Source organism: Chenopodium album, chromosome 5, assembly GCF_948465745.1.
Source record: "Chenopodium album chromosome 5, dcCheAlbu1.1, whole genome shotgun sequence".
Lineage (NCBI taxonomy): Eukaryota > Viridiplantae > Streptophyta > Magnoliopsida > Caryophyllales > Amaranthaceae > Chenopodium > Chenopodium album.
The window spans coordinates 9,483,597-9,505,608 of record NC_137838.1 but is presented as its reverse complement, the minus strand read 5'-3'; the positions used below and the strand labels follow the sequence as shown (position 1 = coordinate 9,505,608).

Here is a 22,012-nt window from a genome sequence, read left to right as displayed (position 1 = left end):
AGCCACATTTACTATTGCTAAAATAAAATGATCCTGTTAATTATTTTTACCGATTTTATGTAATATTTATTCTTTAAAGTTACTAATTTTTTATTGAACTTAAATTATTTTTACTGAACTGAATTTATTTTTGCTGAACTGAAATTATTTTTATTGAACAAAAATTATTTTTACTGGATATTTTTTTTAGGTGAACTAAACAGGGCTTTAGTTAAACAAAAATGTCACAAAATACCCTTAGTGACTAATAATACTTAACTATGTTAGTCATTAACTTTAATTACGCCACGTGGCATATTATAATTGCTTCCTTATTCAAAATTATTTTAAATGTTTTTTTTTTAAAAAAAAAAAAAAAAAAAAACCAACCAGTCACCCACCATGCTCGTCTAGCCCTCTGCCAACACCAAGGGCGTGTTCGGCGCTAACTTTTGAGTAGCTTTTACTGGTTTGACCAAATCATAAAGTCATATATATATATAGCGCATGATTTAATTTTTTTAGCGCGTCATGTAAGATAATAAATTTTAGTGGTAGCCAATTAAATATGAGATTATTTTTGCTATTAAAAAAAAATAATAAATATGAGATTATTAATTTATTTTGGAATTAAATAATTTAAATGACACGTAAACAAAATTGGCAAATGAGGTTTCCCGGTTTAAATTAAGTAAATATAAAATATTATCTTTTGATATCAGGAATTTTATCTAAATCTATAACAAATTGTAGCACATAAATATATAATTTTTTTTTAAAAAAAATTTAAACAAACTGTGCATCGCACGAGCTTCATCTAGTAGAGGTATCATTCGCCTAGTAGAAATATCATCTAGCCAACAAAGGATATCATATAGCCAATAGAGGACATCATCCAGCCAATAGAAATATCATCCAATTAGTAAAGGATAGTATTCGACCAACAGAGAATGTAACACCCTAGAAATTCCTTTTTTTTAAAATACCTGTTTTGCCCTGTTTAAAAATTTAAATAGGAATATCTAATATATTACCGCCACCGTGAAAACGGCTAAGGCAACCATCAAAGACACACATCGGAAGACTAATTTCAAAACCATTCAAAACAAGTCAACTTGAAAAGTCAACCAACGAAAGTAAAGTCAAAACCAAAGTCAAACGAAGTAAAATGAAACCATCCTACAACTTGGAACCATTGTAGGACCTTATTAAAACCAAACCAACTTTAAAACTTTTGCGTTAGTCATGCATGATAATAATATCATAAATAATTAAAGCATTAAACACATCTACTTATAGAAACTAGCATGATTCGCTCTTCACTCATGCCCATTCATGAATATGCTTCATCACCTGAAAACCTCCTCTCTACTTGTCCCCACTACTCGCCATTAGAAAATGGGTCGTCGTAGGGCCAAAGTAAAGACATGGCCAAACACACAAACACACACAATTAGCAGAGATGAGTACATAAGCGTAATTAAACACACTAACATGCTTTCACCTATCAACACACACTTACCTCATTGCACCTGTTTACAAGCACACACAACAATCAACAAGACACATTAACTACACACTAAATAATTCATTTAGCGTTGATTACGCATCGAACGGGTTTCCAACTATACCTCCCCCAAATAAATTGAGGTTAACTGACACGGGAGCTAACCGTGCCAGCGACAAAACCACTCAAAGGTGGCAGAATTCCTGCGCATAATAATAAATAAGAAGGAATGTACATCGTCCTGTACTCCATTAGAAGTTATGGTTAAATATAAAACCCCATAACTCCCCCCATTGTTCATACTCAAGGTATATACGTTTCAAGAGTTTTGGTGCATAATCTCTTTCACTTTACGTTATTTACATGTTATTGGACTTGGTGATGACTCTCAAAACATAATAAATCAATCAACCATAATTATTCAATCAACCAAACATATCAATTTAATTCTTGAATAATTAGTGACCACATATTATTTAATGTTGAACCCTTTTTAATTCTACCTCAGTGTCAAAGACACCTTAAACGCATAAATCGCCAAAAATCTATCCATCGGTGTTAAAAACACCTTAAGTGCACAAAGGCACCAACATACAATTTATCCCTTGTGTACATAGACACTTATATAGCTCCTTCCTCATGCTTAAAGCATCAATAAAAATTATTTGAACCATAATAAAATTCCTTTTCAATATTCCAAACATAATTAAACATGTAGTTTAATTAATCATGCATTCTAACATGCCATAAATAAAAGTGTGGTTCAAACACAACATGCCCAAAATATAATTTTCCAATCCATAAACCATCACAAATAATTCATGCTTCACAATTCAATCACGCACCAACACCATTAATTCACAATTCCATACATAAACCTTAGCATGATACTACTTGTAATTGATTGAAATCAAGCCTAGCATGATTCTACATTATCAAAATATGCTAAGTACGCAAACGTACCTCAAATAAGCCCTTAAAGTAGCCGATTACACTACAACAATTCCCGAATTAAGTCTCCTACATAAAGGGGCAATAATACTATATTAATTCTTCTTGTATACACAATTTCCAGCAACTTAAATTTACTTTAGACTACTTAAAATAATCTGAAACTTATTTAAAAACCCCTAATTAAACTCATTTTTAATGGGTAGTCACCCTTTTATTAAAATCACAATTATACTACTTTAAATAAAATTCCAGCATTTTAATTAAACTAATCAAAAAGCCTTTAAAACTTCATCAAAATACATCTTTATACTTAAATTATCCATAGAAACATTAAATTATCTCTTACCCCTTTTAAACTCAAGGATAAAATTTTAAGCATAAAAAAAAACTTCGTTAAAAATAAAAAATTGCCAGAAAATCATATTTAGAGGCTGAATTTGGCCACGAGAGGATGATGCTCACTACCAAAGGTAGTGAATTTTTCTTAAAACGTTGTTTTCACATGGAAAACACTACTTTTTTTTTTTTTTTTTTTTTTTATCAAAATCAGACGAGTTCAGAACCTAATCGAGATTAAAACGGGATTAATATTAACGAACGGAAATCTAATTATTAAAACATGAATTTACGTGTTCAAAATAAAAAAACGGAGGGAATACTAGATAGATTAGGACATGTCTTGTAAAATGACTTCTTAATTTTCACCATGTATCTTACTTTAACCCGAACAAAATAAAAATTAAAAATTGCCTGTATTATTTCCATTTTCTCGCAGCAACTTGTTCATCTGATTGAATTCAGAAATAGAGAGAGAAAGTGAAAGAGAGAGGAGGAAGAAAGAGATGACTGTAGCAGCAGGCATTGGGTATGCATTAATAGCATTAGGCCCTTCTTTATCACTCTTTATCTCTGTCATCGCCAAAAAACCTTTCTTGATCCTCACCGTTCTCTCCAGGTATTTCTCTCCATTTGCCATTTTTTCCCTTTTCTGTTTCATTGCATTTTATTTCTTATTAATGCAATTAAACCCAGAAAATGAACTGGGGTAGTTTTCAATTTTAATGGGTTTATTCAATGTAAGATCATCCTTAATTTTTGTGATTACTATGTCAATTCTATGTACTTTGTATTAGATTAGTGATTTTGCAAATTAAAGAGATTATTTAATTACTATGTCTTCTGTGTTGTTGGTTCATTAATTTTCTAGTTTATTGTTACATTATTTTATTTGTAATGAGTTTTGTGTTTTTGTTGATTGTTTGGCTGAGGTTCTTCTTTGTATTGAGTTGTGATGGTTTGTATATTACACCATTTCAGCAGGCCTTAGGGTTTTTATGCTGTTTTTGTGGATTTTGCGAGAACCTATAGTACAATGAAATAATACAACTCAATTGGTAGATTTGATTACTTCTTGACAATAAGAATGAGATCAGATAGAACAATGAAACCATGCTTGATGGTTAATTGCTCGCTGTTTGGTTTGAGATAGGAGAAATAATTTGTGTGATACAGCAAAGAAAGGAGCTATAAGCGAGAGAGGTTTTTGTTGGTTCCAAGATGAATGCCCAATGCTTAGAGGTTTTTGTGTGGAATGATCAAAGAGATGTCCCTCTTCTTTGAGAGTTGCGAGATGTTTGAGCTATTCATTTCCGTTAGGCATTATCTATCGCTTAGTAGCAAAGTTGGAGACAGGGGCAGATTTGGAGTTTGGAACATGGGAGTAGTTTAGCAGAACTCAGTCTTATGGGAATGAAATTTGCCGACTGAACAATTATGTATTCGCCTGAGGTATTGATTAACCACCTTAGATTCACTTCTTACCTGAAATTTTGAGTGGCTACCTTAGGTTTACTTCTTAGAACTTAGAAGCCTGGGGTATTGAATAGCCACTTTAGATCCACCTGTCAGCTACTTGAGGTAGCCACCTTAGATTTCACTTCTTAGTAATTTGAAGAATTTACATGGAGATTATCATCTTTATTGCTTACCATACTATACCATATCTTAGGTATTGAATAGCCACCTACGGCTTACCATAACACACTCCAATGTGTTTAAGGAGGTTTCTTTTTAAGTTGGGATAAGATCATAGGAGGGAGAGTGGGTAGGATATACTGCAGCCTTAACCATGCAGCTGCAAAGAGGCTCTTTTAGCCTTGACCTTGCAATCAAAAAAAGGTTTCTCCGTCAGATCCTTTATTTTAGAGGCAATTTACTGACTTACTACTTTACAATAAAAAGAGAAGTCAAGGACATTTTAGTGGAACATTTGCTATAAAGAAAGGAGAGGCATTACCTTTCCTTATAAAGCTCCTCTGTAATTGTTTTGTCTACTTAAACTAATATTGAATTGTTTTTATCTTGTCCACAATCACTAGCAATTCCAACCTCATGTTGGCTAGTTCCAGGAACTATCCAAACCGACTTAATCTTACCAGCTTCGCAAACTGACCATATAAGTAGTTCTAATTCTAACTTTTATTTTATTATGGAGGAACTGAAACCGTCCATCAGGATTTCTGACTAATGCTTAGCAGCTTCCTACTCCTGCTGGAAAATGGGAATTGTTTATTTAGAGCTTTTCTTGATAGCTAATACTTGTCACTAGTGCTTGACTACAAAGTTGTCCTCGAGCAGGTTTTCTTATACACCAGATTATGGTATTAAGAAGAGGGCCAATCTATAATGTAAGTAGACATGTTTGCTGCAATTTTGAAATGGTAGCTTTTATTGTGGACATTTGTTCTCTAGATCTTTGTTTCTGTGGTTTATTGGCAAAGTGGTTTTTTAATTTTAAAAAGCACTTCCCTAAAGCTGAGTCTAAGTTAACTTAGACGATCATTGGAGTTGTTTCCATATGCAGCTGAAAAATATATCTATGCTCAAAGATTTGGTATGTTATCGAGGATACCATAAGCTGAGGATGCTCAGCTCTCATTTCTAAAGATTGAAGTTACTCTAAGGAGTTAGATGTGAAAATATAATGCTCTGATCCTACGGAAAAGATTCAACTAAGAGGCCAATCAACTATTGGATCTGTTTAAGTTTATCATAATTGTACTTCAAAGAGTGACTTTAGGTGAAGCCATGATGGTGTGCTGTATGACATAATCTTTCATATTTCTACTTAGGGCCTGATTTCTCTATCTTTCCTGTATTGTACAATACTTAATCTCTATTGTCCAGAGTAGAAGGTTGTTATCTTATTATTTGAGTTCTTGTAAGTAGCTGTATCAAAGTAGTATTTCGGTTCCGTTAGGATAATGAATGGTGACAAATGTTCCCCTCAAATTTGTCTCACTTGTCTTTTATTCGAATTTGCAGCACACTACTATGGCTGGTGAGTTTGATTATGCTTTCAGGGCTTTGGAGGGGCTTTTTGCCTTTCAAGTCAACAGCATGGTGGCCGTATGCAATTCTTGTCTTTACATCTGTTTGCTTTCAGGAAGGACTTCGTATTCTACTATGGAAAGCTTACCTGTATGTTACTATGCTTCCTCGTATATTGCGTCTCTTGTACATGTACTGATTCTAATGTATTTTGAGTCAGCTATCTCTTTTGCAAGGGGAGAGTATTCGCATAGAGTCATAGTACATCTTACCTTTTTCTTTGCTATGTCTTCCAAATTTTCATTCATTATAATTTCTTTTTTCTTTTTTGTTTTCTATAAGAAAATAAATATCAGAAGAAATCCACTAAGAAGTGGTGGGTGTATATTTTGCAATGGGGTAAATTTTTGCATTATATGGTAAGATAAGGATAAAAAGAGCAATAATTTAGTGTATTAGTTGCCTCTGGAGTGAGGAACCTATACATATACTTTTGAAGTTTTTGTAGGTTATTTCAGTTGAAAGTTCTATAGTATTATTTTCGAAAATTTGGGCCTGATCATTTAAGAAGAGCTGGTTCAATATAACTTAGCCTCTTTAAAAAAAAAAAACTTAGCCTGTTCAAAAAAAAAAAAAAAAAAAAAAAAAAAACTTAGCCTCTTTAAAAAAGACACTCTGCTTTCATGCTGGAGTCTATGTGGAAGATGGAATGTAATAAAATTGTAGCTGATACTTCTTTCTTTTTTTTTTTTTTTTTTTTTTTGTTGGTTATCAGTCCTTATCACTCATCTTCTTCCATGTAACCTTGCACAGGAGGTTGGAGGACATGTTGGACGCATTTGCTGATAGGCTTTCGAAACCTCGCCTGTTTCTGACTGATAAGATGCAGATTGCTTTAGGTAAGCAGGAAATATTTTGTAATATGGATAAGTGCCAATGAAGCCGTTGCTATGGTAATCTGACATGGTCTTTGGACTGTGATCTCACAAAAATGTTTTTTTTTTTTTAATTTTTAATTTTTTTCCCCCTTGTGAATTATGGTTGTTTCCAATTTTTCTGGTTTTTGTGTTGTACATGGTCCTTTTTTTTTTCCCCCACCACAACATATTCTTTAAGCTATGAGCTAAGTTGCTAAATTGTTTGCCTATATATCTCTTTGGGGGAAGCTGGGAAGTAGGTAGTAGATTTGTCCTTGATTTTAACTTTTGCAGATGCTGCTTTAGGAATCACTGGTCAGTGAAGAGGATCTGACTTTTGGTTGTCAGAACTAGTAAGGAGGATGTCTTGGGGATTTTAAACTATAGACCCTAGATATTCTATCCGCTGAGTTTTGGGCAGCAACCAGTCTATTTCTGATTGTCTGGATTCATATCTTCTTCATGGAGACTTAAATGCATGATATTATCCTGCTAAATTATGCTAAGAATCTATGGCTAGTACTGACAATACTTAATCTGCAGTGGCTGATTTTAAATTTTGTGCCGTTGGTGGCTTTGTATTTCCGAGACAATAACAGTAGTGCATTTTGGAAACAAGCTTGTTGCTATTTCTATGTATAGATATTTATTATTCCTATTCTGTGGTTTTTTTTTTTTTTTTTTTTTTCATGATGTAAATAGATGTAGTATATCTTGTGCTTTTGTTGAACAGACTAATAGTTCTAATCCAGTTCATGTGCTTTTTCTTCAAATCAATTGCAAGCAGCTGGTGGCTTAGGTCATGGTGTGGCTCATGCTGTTTTTTTCTGCCTTAGCCTCTTGACACCTTCATTTGGACCTGCAACTTATTATGCTGACAGATGCACATGGATGCCTTTCTTTCTTATTTCGGGTGAGTCAGATTTCAATAGATTTTCCTTTCAGTTTGTACATAGGTATGAATGGGTAAAGTTGCCGAAGGCCCTTTAATCTCTCTTTTGGTGGTTTTCGGAAGCACCGAGGGTGCAGGAGGGAGGGGAAGGAGTTTCTTGTAGATGACCTAAAATGTAGCGGCTCTCCCAACATTTAGAAAAAGTACACAGTTTTTTCACATTCTAAAGAAATGATAGATTCAACTGATAGATTCCATCAAAAAGAACTATTTTGTTTAAAATTATATGTATACATAGTATTGGTGGTGGCCCTGGTAGCGGAGTGTAATACTATGAATATCTTGCTACAGAAATTCAACCTCTGTAAGATCTTTTTTCTGTTATGCATTTAAACAATTTTATTTAAAAGTCATGAGACTCATGAGTCATTACTGTTATTTCCCCTGTAATCATATTTCAAATGCTTCTAAATTGTTAAAAAAATTCTTATTGATCATATCTTATTAAGTTGAAAACATGGAGAAATTTTGTATGATAACCTTCAAGGTGAAATATACCTTTTTATATAGTCAAACATCAAGGCACACCCTGTAATTTGACTAATTTCTTTAGTGTTTAAGGGTGTTTATGTGAGTGTCTGTATTGATGGGGAAGGGATAAACAGCTACAAGGTTTATTTTACATCTGTTTATTTACTTTGGTTATCATCTAAAACACTCATATTGTTGATATGCGATTGTTGAAATTTCACTAAAGGCAATTTTTTGATTTGTATATTGCAGCTATTATTGCTCTTGCTTTTGTTACCATTCATACATTCTCAATGGTGATTGCCTTCAACGGATATTCTGAATCGAAGAGAGTTGACCAGTATTTTGTTCCTATAGTTCATCTGATTGCTGGAATGCTGGTATACTTGCCCACCCTGTTATTAGTTCTGCATATATTTCTTTTGTTGTGGTACAACGAATAATGTGCGCGTTATTCTGCATGAAATGTGTGACAATGTTCCTGTTAGCTTTTTGTTGTTATGTGGTCTCGGTTATGGCTGCTCATAATAAGTTAAGCATTATGTAGTCATGCTGGTATACTTGCACACCCTGTTGTTTAGTTCAGCATATATATTCTTTTGTTGTGGTACAACGAATAATGTGCTCATTATTCTGCATGAAATGTGTGACAATATTCCTGTTAGCATTTTGTTGTTATCTTGTTAGGTAGGAAGTGTGCTGTTTGTTGGCCAGAATCTTGGATAGAGTTGTCGGAGATGAGAGATCAAGGTTAGGGGAGGGGGATATTAGTACCTTCATAAACTTCATTATGAGGGAGGGATGGATGGACATTTATCCATTTGTAAAAATACTTTAGTAAATTCATTCCTCAATGCTAAAAGTTGAATAAAATTACTCAGTTCTAATACATTTATCAAAGTACAGTCAGTTGTGGAGATTTTTAAAAAAATTTATAACAATTGTAGTCTCTGGAGCAATAATCATTACCTTGTCAACGTAGACACAGATAACAGATAAGGGCAACTTTCTATTTTGTAACGTGATTATTGTTGAGAACTGGGTGATATAATAAGGGAGAGTTGCAATTTTATAAAATTAATTCAGTATTTTGTCTGCCTCAACATTAGATCTTATTGTGATTTAAGTTACCTTACTATATTGTGGTTTATCTGCTGACATAAATAAGAAACTCTGCCCTCTTTTTTCCAGACACTCATTAATTTTGCTCCTGGTGGGTGCGTCATTTCCATTCCTTTGCTGTATTTTATGGCTGCGTTGACACTGATTCATTGTGGGAAGATGGCGTGGAGAAGATTGGTTGATGAACAGCGTAGAGGGATTACTTTGCAGTAGTCGATCATCTTTCTTACAAACTCAGTTACTTAGCCAGTCCCACAATACTTCCTTAATCAACCCATACTCTTCAAGTACGCTATAGAATCTTCCTCCATTGAATTTGCGAATCTATGTTGTTTAGATTTTTCTCTTTGAGCAACCCAATCTCCAGTTATAGGCGAGATATATGGTCAGATTCTTTGAGGTTCAGGTAAAGGCTGAACAGGTGCAGTTTATTAAAAAATTTACTGTAGGATGTATGCTTTAACAATTACTGTTGACTTGTAAATTACATACGAAGTATTTAGCTTAATATGCTGCACCATGTAAATATTATTGTAAACTCAATCATTTAAGCTTTTTTTTTCTTTTTTTCCTTTTGGTTATCTGTGACTGGATGGGTTTCCATCTGTAGTAGGGAACTAAAAGATTGAGAAAATGAGCAAATGCACAAAGGAATCGTCAAACACACAACCAAAAATAACTATTGAAGACCTTCACCTCAACTTGACAGTAATCACAGGATCCCTTCGCCTTTGACTGGTTAAGGTGAAGGGGGAACAACAGGAAGGGTTATTGGGTTCGAGCACAGGTCATGCCAATTTTATGCCTTCTACCTTTCCTACATACATGATACATCAGCTGTGAGATTTTGCGCAAAGGTTAAGGTTACAATTTACAAACAATGTGGCTCGTGAAGTACATAACTCGAACATTTTCTCAAGCAACTTCTACTTTTGTGCAGTCCTTTGGAGCAAAAACGCATATAACTTTTTTTTGGAACCATTAGAAATTTAGATTATAAGTTTCATATGTGTAAATTTACTTGGACAGATGACTTTATTATCACTTTATTTACAGCACCGAAGACAAGAAGAGCATGGTATAAAGCCGAAAGAATACTAATACTTCTTACATCAGTAATGGAATTTGTGGAATACTGCTAGAATTTTTCTTGCACAGCCAAAACCTATTTACACCTGTTACTGATATCTAAATGGAGGGAATTACAACGTAGATCAGCTCAGCTAACCTTGAAATTCATACTTGTATTTCTTTATCACTATCACTAAGCAAAATAATGAAGGAACGATATCTGCAGTATGTATTATACAGATACAAACTCCTAAAGGAAAGGTGGAAAAATTTTGTATCTCAAATCTCTAATCAATAATATACTCAGTTCATGTTAGCATGAGTATTTATTTGTGAAAGACCTTCCAAATCTCTCTATCAGTCATCTCTTTCACTAAATGAACTCCAAAAATGTTCTCATCGACTATATTTCTCAAATGCCGAGCTCCACTGTTGAAGCCAACATAATTCCTCTTTGTTGCTAGATATAGAACTCCATAAGGAGGCCTAAGACACTGGTAAACAAAACACAGTGAAAGTGTTTCAGTAAACAGCATAATTTAAGAGGGTTGCAAAATGAACCAGGCAAACTAATAAGAAACATTAATAGTGAACGAAAGAAGCTAACCTTTTTAATCAGTGCATAGAGTTTCTTCAGAGAGGTTACTGAGCAAGGAATCTCAGTCATCAAAACAACATCATAACCACAATCCCCATGATCTGATTCACTAGCCCTTTCCCAAGCTCGGCTTCCAGAAAGCTTCCTAGAACGCCTCGGTTTTGTTGAGGACTCTAGCCCAGTTATGCTGCCTTCTTGGCTACTACACCCATCATTAAAATCATCCTCTGAAAAGCACATACTCATTCCAGGAGTAGCTTCAAAAGCATCATTTCTCACAACAGATAAGACAGAGGGTAGCTCTTCCCAGTCCCCAGCATAAAAATGCACAGCGGGAGCCAAAGGTTGCCTAGATGGAGTCACAGGCCCCTCAGGTTGGCGATTTTGTCGGTCTCTAGCATGTTCCAAATTAGCCAGGACATTGGGAATGGTTGCACATCTAATAGTTTCTGCATTTATGTCTTGAAAATGCACAGTACATGCACCCTGCATTTGGTGACAGACAGTTGATGAGTTATAGACACTACTGCAATTGTTCTGTCCATATATTTGATATCAGGGAAGAAAAAAAAAACAAACATGAGATTATTATCTTACCCTAGTTTCTCAAATCATGTTTGCTTAAAATAGTGCCACTATGAAAATTCAACAATGTTTTTGGGAATTTCAAAGAAACCAAGTAGACAAAGTATTAAACAATCGAATGAAATCCCCCCAGCTTCCCCTCGGCCCCCTTCCCCCCACTCAGTCTCATGGTCTTATTCCTAGCTCTATTAAAAATATTCCATACAAGAGGATTGATAGTCTACAGATTTCTGCACAGGCTCAAGATCCAATGGGTAAAACAACAGTTAATTGATGATCACCGAAACAGGGCTGAGAATCTAATAGTTTACTTGCATGACATCCTCACCCAGTCACTCACCACCAAAACGGCCAAAAGTAGGAGCAGAGAAGAATATACAACTTTATTGGTGTCAGAACCCGATAATATGGATAATGGATATATACTAGCTTTCCCACTACTGAAAGTCAGGTTCAGGGCTCTTGGATTGTCTAGTAGGGCAACAACCGGAATGCAATTATGCAATGGCGAAATAGAACACAGCGGAAAGCAGGAAATTGATCGGATTTATAAACGTCTATCATCCTATCGTTGATCAAATGACATCACTAAAAGGCTTCCCATATATTATCATGGAAAAAACAAAGAGCACAGATCTCACCGATCAAAGTACATCACAGACAAGGAAAAAATATTCACAAGGTTCCTCAAAATTCATCCAGATATAGAGATCTAAAATATTCAGGTTATGTAGTTGAAGTGTGGTGGAACATCATTCCAGCAGCAAAAAAATGGAAAGATATGAAATTAGCTAAGCTCATCAAATAGAATACATATATACCTTCAAGCAGGCAAAAATACCAGGAAGCCCATAGCTGCAGGAAAGCTGTCACAAGAAAAATAAAAATTTATCAACTTTTGAAGTGAAACTTGTAGAGAGATCAATTCAATCGGAGTGAAAATGAAAAAGATAGTCCCCAAGAAATCAGCAAAGGATTTGGACTGAAATTTTTTGTACAAAACCTCAAATGGAAAAAAATAACATTACTTCTAATAAAGCAAAGTTTTCTGCCCATTATATACACACCTCAAGCACTCTTTTGCCCCTGAAGCTTAATTGCCCATCACGGATCTCATGTTTAAGGACATTTACAAGATCAAACGAACTATCCCAGGGTTTGAGTGATGCTGCACATAAGATAAACTTATATTTATTTATAATAAATGTTTATATTGACCTTTTTTAAAAAAAATAAAAAAATTTATATCAATCAACAAAAAAAAGAAACTAAAAGAAGCATATTTTCAGGCTACAGAGGACATTAGAACTTTATAAAAGCATCAATTCACTTACCATCCATTTTTGAGCATATTGTTTCAAGCCCGCTGAAACCAACTATATCTGCAACATTAATCTTTCCCTGCAATACACAAGCAACTCATTAGTTTCATAGATCTAGGACACACAGTCTTGAGCTAGGGCAGACCTGGATAAGATAGTAATAATTTAATAACCGTCCTTCAACACTGCTCAGTTAGAAGTGAAAAATCAGAAGAGGCAAGGTTGCTAGATGCATACAGTCATTCAGATGAACTTACATGTTAGTAACTTAGTACTACTACTTTAACAGTTTTTCGATCACAATAAAGCACTCCAACTTACAAATTTTAAATATCCAAGTATAAAAGTTTGGATTTATTCAAATTGAACTACAACACCAACCAATCACTTCGAAGCAAATCTAAAAAACAATATGTTGGCCAAGACCAACACACAAAAATTGGCACAACTCAAATTCATCACCAGGGCAGAAAAACCTATCCCCTCACCCAACTACGTGGATACTAGGAGACTTTGACATTTGCATAAATACTCTTCAATATTTCTATCACATTCTACATTGACATGTCCAATGCATTCGATGTCTGCTTTACTAGATGATTTATGAATTCAATAGGGCCTAAGAAGAAGTTTTATATTCCAAATACAACCAGTATGGTATACCAAATAACCTTAACTTTTGTACTTGCCCAATGTAAATTTAACAGAACAAAAAGATTTGATAACAAGTCCCAAGGGAAAACCTTGAATGCATGGAGTTCTTGTCCATCAGCATTCTCTCCATCACCCTTGGAGGTTTGTACCACCTGAGATAAGATAACAAGCGAGTCAATATGCTGACGGACACCCAAATCATTTCAAAAGTGATGCATCCTAGTATCTATCAACACCTTCATCATCAGGTAAAGCAGGCAACAAAAAGATTTATAAAGTAACAGACTTCCACCGAGTTCTTCAAAAGGTACTGAACATAATTCTCACCTTTGATGGGAGAATTTCAACAGCGGGTGGAGTAAATTGTGCATCTCTGTCTGAAACAGCAGAGATGCTGGGATTTCCTCGATCATGGGGCAACAACCCTGGTATGCACTGTGCTAACAATGACGTGGCACGCATAATGCTTGATCCTCACACTCAAACAATTCTGTAAACACAAGGAACAATTAGCCCTACATATACAAATCCTAAATAACATGAATAAGAAGATAATCCCTAATCACAAGTACAATGAGTACACTTATTTATAGCTCAAATAAAATAAGACACTCATTTATGTGATAAAACACACATAAATTTGACATGAAATTGAACAAGTCTCCATATAACACAAATTAAAATTTAAAAAATAAAAATCCAATACAGAAAATTAGGCAGAATATGAGATTACACGAGGAAAATCATTAATTAAGAAAACCATAATTAAAATCCAACAACCACATAAATCTCCATCAAATCTAATTGTTCCCCATTTTTCTTAAGATCATGATAAACAAAATCAGTAACACAAATAACAATCAACAAAAACCCCACTAAAATTCGATGCACAAAACCAACAATTATGTCAAATTAACAACTACCCAACAACAAATTCACAAACCCCACTTCACCAATCACATTCTCAAAGCAGACCCAGAAAAAATCACATCAAAAACAAGCAAAATTGAAGCAAAAACAAATAAAATAAATGCTGGGAACTCACCAAAGAGCTGAAATTGACAAAGATGAACAAGAGTTGAAATCTGAAAATAATAGAGCTTAAAAATCAAACGAAGGATGGGTAAGTAGGAGGAAATGAGATCGCGTGGGATTACCAGAAAAATGGGAAATAAAAATGGAAAGTCAAAAAGGGAGGAGAAGAAAAAAAGGAAAAGAAAACAAGGTAAGCTGCTTACAGAGTGGAGAAAGAGAGAAGGACAGAGAGAAGCTTCGATTCAGAGTTCCTAGATAGTTTGGCAAACCCCATTGGCTCGTAAATTACTCCCTTTTAATTTGGTCATTATGTCGAGGTTGGTCGTGTGCTCTCTCATTCATCATGAGGTGTTAATATTCCCTCTGTTTCAAATTAATTGTCAATGTACCTTATTGTATCGAGAGTTATAATCTGAATTATATTCAGGATATGAGATCAAATCTTGTATACATTGTTGGAAGTAATACAAAGCAAAGTCGGTAGAAAATTTTACTTGGTATTTCCTAACTATTCTATTTTGAGAAAGTGTTTTGTTCCACATTGCTGGAGATTAAAAGTTTACTTTATTTAGATATTTAAATATAAATAAGATAATTTAATAGCTTCTCCTTGTGGTTTGGGCTAGAAAAGGAATCCTCATCCGGCCGGAAGCCCTAGATTTGTGAATTGTGATAAAATAAAATGATGTAATAATCAAGGATAAAGGGAATAAAAAAAATATCAAGTACTCTAACCTCTCTTTCTTATTTTTTTTGCTCCATTGGTAATTTGGTTGGAAAGAGTTCATGAGAGAAAAGAATGATGGTATCAATTGTAATTGGTGTAAGAGTAGAGCAATGGGTCCATATAAGTAATAACTATATATATATATATGGGGCAAACTTAAGGGAATGAACTAAAATCAAACTGGGATAAACTTAAAGGGGCGAACTAAAATGAAAAGTGAGGCAAACATTTAGGATGTGGAATGTAATTTAAGTTTTGTCGTGGTCCAAAAGGTGGTGTCAACCAATGCAAAAAACTTAAGTCAGTTTTTGCGCACCTTTTATTGACCCTTAAGTCCTCTAAACAAAACGAGATGGATAATCTTATAATAATATAGTTAAATACTACGTATATACTTTTCAGCTTGAGTTTAATTTAAGATATACTTTTTATGCTAAAATTGTTTATGTTCCTAAAAGTTCTTAACAACCTGAATTTTGACACTATGTAAAAGTTTTAATTTAATCAATTAATTCGTAATTTACAAAATAAAATATTTATTCATGTGTGAATTTATTTTATTCATTGCCTATTTATTTCAACATATGAATCATGAAATTGAAAGCTCCGACAAATTGGACTTAAATGGAGAAGATGGGTACACCAAATATTACTCAGTAACACCAATCATTGTGTACGTGTTATATAGATAAAGTTTAAATATAAGGTAGATACATAATCATCATTCAATACCATAATATAACTTCCTTCTATATTATTATATTCATTGAACCCATACTTATAATTATATACTACGTAGTTTTGTTGTTAACTATGTATTGACGTATATAATATGGTTAGTGGGAGTAATATAGACGTATAGTACAGTAGTTTAATTAAATTCTTGATTAAATATAAATATGATTAGATTAGAGAGAAAGTGGGAGTAAAATCTGGAAGAGGAGCAGCGGCAGGTTGTTGGGGGATGAGGCTGTCACTTTGTCATTAGGGGGGTGGGCAGGTTGGACTTTGGAGGTGCAATTTTATCATTTTCATACTAAGTACTATGCTTTGTGTTTTATTACTTTTGTAGTTTTATTATTATATCATGAATGTGGGGAAAATGGTGCATGTTATTGTCACAAATGACCACAAATTGAGGGGAGTGAATGTAATTATTTTCGATTTTTCGAATACTTGGAAAACTTTAGACCTCATATTGTTACAACATGTGTCTTAAAATACTACTTCATAATAAGTACATTGGTCATTGTTATCGTCATTAATGATGAAAATAATTATAGGTAGTGGGTTTCTCATAAGACCACACGTTCGAGTGTTAGACTATCAGACTTTGTAATTTCGTAGGTCATGCCTAGAGACCTAAATAGGTTCAAAAAAGTTACTCTATATGTCGTGTTTGAAACATGTTAATCTTCTACAAACGAGTCAAACACAACACAATTGCACAACCCATATACTATATACTACGTATTATGTTGTGCCTAGGCATAACAGTTAGGGCATGTTCTCTTACGTTGAAATTCAGTTCAGTTCAGTTCAGTTCAGCTCAGCTCAATTCAGTTCAGTTCAGTTCAGCTCAGCTCAACTCCTAATTTCCTTCTCTTATAAAATATTCAATTCAGTTCATTTCAGCTCAGTTCAGTTCAGCTCAGTTCAGTTCAGTTCAGCTCAGTTCAGCTCAATTTAGTTCAGTGCATTTTAATATTCATGCACAACCCATTGCTCACCCCGCCCGATTTGACGACTAGCTGATAACTAGCTCAGGTTCGCCTAATTTCATAATGTGGCTGGCCCATGCCCAACTATTGCTCTACCTAACTACCTTCTATTGAAAACAATAAAATAAAAATATAGAAGTAATTTTCAACTTCCTCAATAGTCCTTGTCAAAAGAAAGGAAAAAAAAAAAAAAAATCTTCCTCAATAGTCAATACAAAAAGTCAACTATAAGTTCTTCATCTCTTCTCAGGCTCTCAAGAGTGAAGAACATAAATTTCGGAGACAATTAATTTATCTTCACTAATTTTAAATGATTCCTATGCAATTTCGCCTTCTCTTTATCAATTGAAGAATAAATTCTCCACAATTAAGGTATTCCTTTGATGATCCTTTCCAATTTTTGGTCTAGGGTTTATAATTTTTACCAATTTTGCGTTATTTATCCTTAATTTTGTTCAACAATCTAATATTCGAAACCAATTCATGAGCTTTGATTATTAACTTATTATTTCCATTTTTGAAATTCTGATTGGTCTGACAAAATTCCATTTTTCTTCAAGCTGCTTGAAACAATTGATTGAATTGTAGTACATTGATACTACAAGTATTTGAAATTCGTCTGGTGTGTGAATTAGGCAATTTTTTTTTGGAATGTATATCAAAGTAGTGCAGTAGCCCTGTTCTGGAATGCTATAACTCTGGTAATAGAATTAAGAGTGAAAGTCCGGTTTTCGGTTTGGATTTGGCCCAAGTCTAGTTCAGTGTAATCCGAAATAAGATTCGGGTTTTCGATTTTGAGTTGGTCCAATCCAAATTTCCACCAATTCCAATCCAATTAGGTTAACCTTAGTTTATGGTGTGTGTTAGCTAAGAGGGATTGAGTAGTCTATCATTTTGTTCAAAGACTTGGTGAGCCTATTTTGCTTGATGAGTTCAGGATTTATGAAACATGATTTTACAGGATCAATTATGTGTATACGAATATAGAACTTTCAGTAAGTTCTTTCAGTATTGGTTTATGATCATTGTATTGTGTGTAGTACTAGTGTCTTACGAGTTTACGGTGTTTGGCAAATTCTCAGGTCATAAGATGGGCTATGAGAGTAAAAGCTATTTGAATGTGATCATGGTATTTGATACTATTTCCATAAAACATGTTTTTATCAAGTCTTTAGCATCTTCCTTTGTTCAAGTTTTAATGTCCTTCATGATTTATACATCCTAATATTTGCCTTATAAGTAATCTTCTGCTGTTGCTCTATTTGCTCTGTTACATTAATAACAGGTTAGAAAATTTCTGGTAGTATGATTATGACCATTTTTTAGCCTATTAGCTCAGCATGGCAGAGCGTTGTGTAGCGTTTAGCAGCACAATGATGTAGGTTCAACTCCTACATAGGCTTATATAATCTTCGATGACAATCTACGTGTTCTGCTGAGTGCAGTTACTTTCAGATAGATTTATTTTCTTTTTTTTACTCATTAATGAGGAAGTTAAGCTGGGTTTGATGGAGGGCTGAGACAGAAAACAACAAGCTCCTTTTCTCAAAACATTTTCTTCTTTTTTTTTTTTCTTTCTCCAAATTTTATTGGTACTCAGTTCAAGAAAACATCAGAGTTTTTACACCAGTATTTGAAATGTCACTCTTTTTTTCTTTTCTTTTCTGTTTTTTCCCCCTTTTTTGTTCTTATCCTCACACTATATGTATGCTGAAGCCTGATCATAACAAACAACATTGCAAAATTAAAAGTACAAAATGATAAATGTGGCAGCAAGAACTCAAGCCATTTCATGAGCTAACCAAAGCTCTACTTCCATCTGCGAAAATAATGTGTTTTCAAACTTTCGTGCATTCCTCAAGTAAGAAGTCATCTTCAAACTCCATATCAACACCCTCGTGCCCGTCAAACTCGCCAAGGCCTACAAGGGTCTCAATTGGAAGATTTTCTGAAGCTAGTTCATTACCAGGGAACATCTTGTTCATACCAATAATAGATACCAATCTTATGAACTCTTCTACTGATTTACCAACTTTCAGAGGCATATCCTTTTTCTTCTTACCATGACTTCCATGCTTAAAAAACATATTTGAAGATTTAAACATGGATCTTCTTTTCCCAGGGACAATAACCACCAAGCTTCTACCACCAGCAGCAACATTAGTCTTCTGGGAGATGGATTTAAACTTGAAACTCTTTGATGTGCCTAAACTAGATTTTGTGCTGGGCACTACCTTAGATTTCACCTTCTTAGGACAGAATTTCAGTCTGACAGAACTTGAAATTGCAAAACCGCCTTTTGGAGAGCTCAGATCAGTGTTCAATTGTGTATTCTTTCGGGGTGATATGTTGAAAGAATCCCATGTCACATCCCAGTCGGCAGTTTTCTGATCAGTTGGCCAAAAAAGTGGACCATCGTTGTCCATCTCATCACCCCAATCATCAGTACACTCTGAGAGATCCATGTCAGAAGAATTGCTACCCTTCTTTAAGGATTCTTTTGGTGTTTCTTTTGGAGATATGCCTTCAAGATCATCCTCAAGGATTGGTGGGACCCTTCTCTTGAAACGGTTAGCTCTTTTACCAATCTTTGAGCATCTTTTCCCCTTTGTGGCACCAGCAGCAGCAGCAGTAGCATTCTTTCGACATCCCTTCTTAAAAGCAATTATCTTTGATGCACTTAAACCTGACATGAAAACAACCCGCTTTCCATTCCTACCTTGAAGCCGGAACCTGATAGAATCAGGAGTAACAGAGCTGTCTTCTCCTGACTTGAACCTTATCTTGTATACCCCTTTGCGAGGTGACACTGAAAAAGAATCCAAATCTTTCTGATCCCAGTCACAATCCACCCCATAAGGCCAAAATATCGGATCATCAGATTCCATTTCCCAATCCATGGAGTCAGACAGAAGGTCTGAAGACCACTCACTCTGGGAAGTACTCTCCTGTGTTGTAGATTTAGCAGATGAAGAAACTCCAACATCAGAAAAATAAGAATCCCAGTTGGACTCATAATTTGGACTAGGAAAGTTAGACTCCAATTCATCCATTTGTGAGTCCACATCTGAAATGAACTTGGAATCTTCCACATCAAGATTGATCAAAGACACCCAAACGCCGGTTCTATCCATATTCCAGAATGAAGAGTTGTTGCTGGTGCTCAAAGCAAGCGAAGAAGAACAAGAAGAGTCGATGCTTTGTGAACGTTCTAGAGCTGATCCATCTGCCTCATGTGTCACCTCCTCTTTCTCTACTCTCCCCAATAAATTAGCTTCACATACAGGATTTACCACCTTTGACCCATCAAAAGCCTTAGGTGTCCTTGATGATCTAGGAAGAAAAGAGAGCACCCATTCATCAAGAGATGGATCAAGTGCACTCATGAAGAGACCAAACTCTTGAGGGGACATGCTACCTGATGATAACCACAAGCAATCATCAGGGTTGGCCTTCCCTTCATCCTCAATCTGTTTATCAAGATACACATCAATATCCTCTTCCAATTTAATGGAACTAAGAATTTCCTTTCGCCTTTTGCAGATGGGGCCTAACTCCTTGATTCTTGACTTGATCAATGCAGTGCTCCTTCTGTTTTTCTCAGGAGTACTAGAACTCAGGCTCCTCTGCTCCCTCAGTGAAGAATTGGAAGAGGAAGATAGCGAGCTAGCCTTTCGAACAAGTTTCTCCTTGGGGGGCTCATTGTTGACATCCTTTTGGCTACTCATGTTCTGTTTTCCCTTTCTTTTAGAAGGAGACAAAGGGGAAGAAAATGAGTTTTCTCTTGGAGCAAGTTTCCCCTTGAGAAGTTCATGAGTGTCCTTCAGACAACTCCCACTTTTTTTCTCCTTCTTAGAGGGAGTAGAAGGGGAAGATATTGAGCTCGTTTTTCGAATTAGTTTCCTCTTAGGAAGTTCATGACTCTCTTTTTCACAACTTGGACCTTGCTTCTCCTTCCTCGAAGAAGTACTCGAGGAAGTGGATGAGCGTGCTCTTTCAATAACTACCATAATATTTTTATCTTTCTTTTTGTATTTTCCCTTCTAATCTATGTTTCTTATCTTCTTTTTTTTTTTCTATTTTTTATTTGTCTGATTGTGATGAATAGTAACAGCAGAATTCAAGTTCAGAACAAAGGAATTTAAACCAACAAAGAACTTGTACAAAGAAAGAACCTGACTTTTTTTTTTTTTTTTTTTTTTTTTTTTGTATCAGCAAATTTCACCACCAAACAACAGCAGCAACAGCAGCAGCAGCAGCAGCATTAGCTTCCCTTCAAATAGACCATCGATCGAACTATTGATTTCCCCATACCAAAACTAAACATATCTGCCAAGACTTTTTTTTTGTTTGATTATTGCATCATACTGGATGCTCAAGAACAGCTTGGATATTCAACTGTAAAGTTTCAGGAAATTTTTTCAGACTATTTTTTTTTTTTTTTTTTTAAATTTATGTTTTTAAGTGGTAGGTAAACTTTTTCATCTTTTTGGAGCCACAATGAAGGGGCGCTCAAATCTGAACAAGTGCTACATTATGCATATATATACACTAAAATTAAATTTCGAGCTCGAAAAAGTTTATTGACTTGTTAATAATAATAATATTAATAATATGATGATGATAATATAAAGTTTAGAAATGATCAAAGTATAATAAGTGTCACTTTTGCCTCTAAAGTCCAAAAGAGAGAACTTTCAACAAGATCAAAACATAACAATTTCCAGAATAATTGAGTGGGTCAACATTGAGAATTTTCAGCAATGATGAACAATTTCCAGGAGACAAATGACAAATTTGTTAGTGGGAAAGGCCAAACTATGTATTCAAAAGAATGGGTTGATATAAATTAAGTTATTAAGTACTTTATGTTTTATCAAATTAATAATTAATAATATGATGATAATGATCTAACTTTATACTTTAACTATATGTCATTATCTAAAATAACTCACTTTTTAACAAAAGTTATTCAGTTTGTCTTCAGATCATCTAATATTTGCATATGTATTGTTTTCCTGAATTCCCTGCCGTCCTTCTCATATCAGATTAAATAAATGGACTAAA

The 22,012-nt window shown here is 34.5% G+C and overlaps 2 protein-coding genes across 3 annotated transcripts; one reads left to right on the top strand and one right to left on the bottom strand.

The window, feature by feature from the left end:
• The first annotated feature begins 3,217 nt into the window (after positions 1 to 3,217).
• Positions 3,218 to 9,803, top strand: LOC145631836 (gamma-secretase subunit APH1-like). The gene is made up of 6 exons (XM_081684028.1): positions 3,218 to 3,395; positions 5,765 to 5,920; positions 6,584 to 6,669; positions 7,475 to 7,600; positions 8,363 to 8,490; positions 9,302 to 9,803. Exons 1-6 carry the CDS (start codon positions 3,283 to 3,285, stop codon positions 9,443 to 9,445), a joined length of 753 nt encoding a protein of 250 aa, XP_081540154.1. The 5' UTR covers positions 3,218 to 3,282; the 3' UTR covers positions 9,446 to 9,803.
• Positions 9,804 to 10,295: 492 nt separating this feature from the next.
• On the bottom strand, positions 10,296 to 14,810 carry LOC145631834 (uncharacterized). 2 transcript variants are annotated; one of them, XM_081684027.1, is made up of 9 exons: positions 14,701 to 14,810; positions 14,508 to 14,547; positions 13,790 to 13,952; positions 13,552 to 13,614; positions 12,821 to 12,887; positions 12,554 to 12,654; positions 12,308 to 12,352; positions 10,911 to 11,387; positions 10,296 to 10,797 (listed from the first exon to the last, which is right to left on the bottom strand). In XM_081684027.1, the coding sequence occupies exons 3-9, from the start codon at positions 13,922 to 13,924 to the stop codon at positions 10,630 to 10,632; spliced, it is 1,056 nt and encodes a 351-aa protein (XP_081540153.1). In that variant the 5' UTR covers positions 13,925 to 13,952; positions 14,508 to 14,547; positions 14,701 to 14,810; the 3' UTR covers positions 10,296 to 10,629. The 2 variants fall into 2 exon arrangements, with proteins under 2 accessions (XP_081540153.1, XP_081540152.1); XM_081684026.1 differs by having other exon boundaries at positions 14,508 to 14,562; positions 14,701 to 14,808.
• Positions 14,811 to 22,012: the final 7,202 nt, after the last annotated feature.

What these genes read in the sequence shown, in the direction of transcription:
- LOC145631836 (XM_081684028.1), top strand. Translation starts at nt 3,283, where the DNA reads ATGACTGTAGCAGCAGGCATTGGGTATGCATTAATAGCATTAGGCCCT. An exon ending in CTACTATGGAAAGCTTACCT is followed by an intron (nt 5,921 to 6,583) that starts GTATGTTACTAT and finishes AACCTTGCACAG; the next exon opens with GAGGTTGGAGGACATGTTGG. An exon ending in ATCTGATTGCTGGAATGCTG is followed by an intron (nt 8,491 to 9,301) that starts GTATACTTGCCC and finishes TCTTTTTTCCAG; the next exon opens with ACACTCATTAATTTTGCTCC.
- LOC145631834 (XM_081684027.1), bottom strand. Translation starts at nt 13,924, where the DNA reads ATGCGTGCCACGTCATTGTTAGCACAGTGCATACCAGGGTTGTTGCCC. An exon ending in GTATTTTTGCCTGCTTGAAG is followed by an intron (nt 11,388 to 12,307) that starts GTATATATGTAT and finishes CACCAAATGCAG; the next exon opens with GGTGCATGTACTGTGCATTT. An exon ending in TCTATGCACTGATTAAAAAG is followed by an intron (nt 10,798 to 10,910) that starts GTTAGCTTCTTT and finishes TTTGTTTACCAG; the next exon opens with TGTCTTAGGCCTCCTTATGG.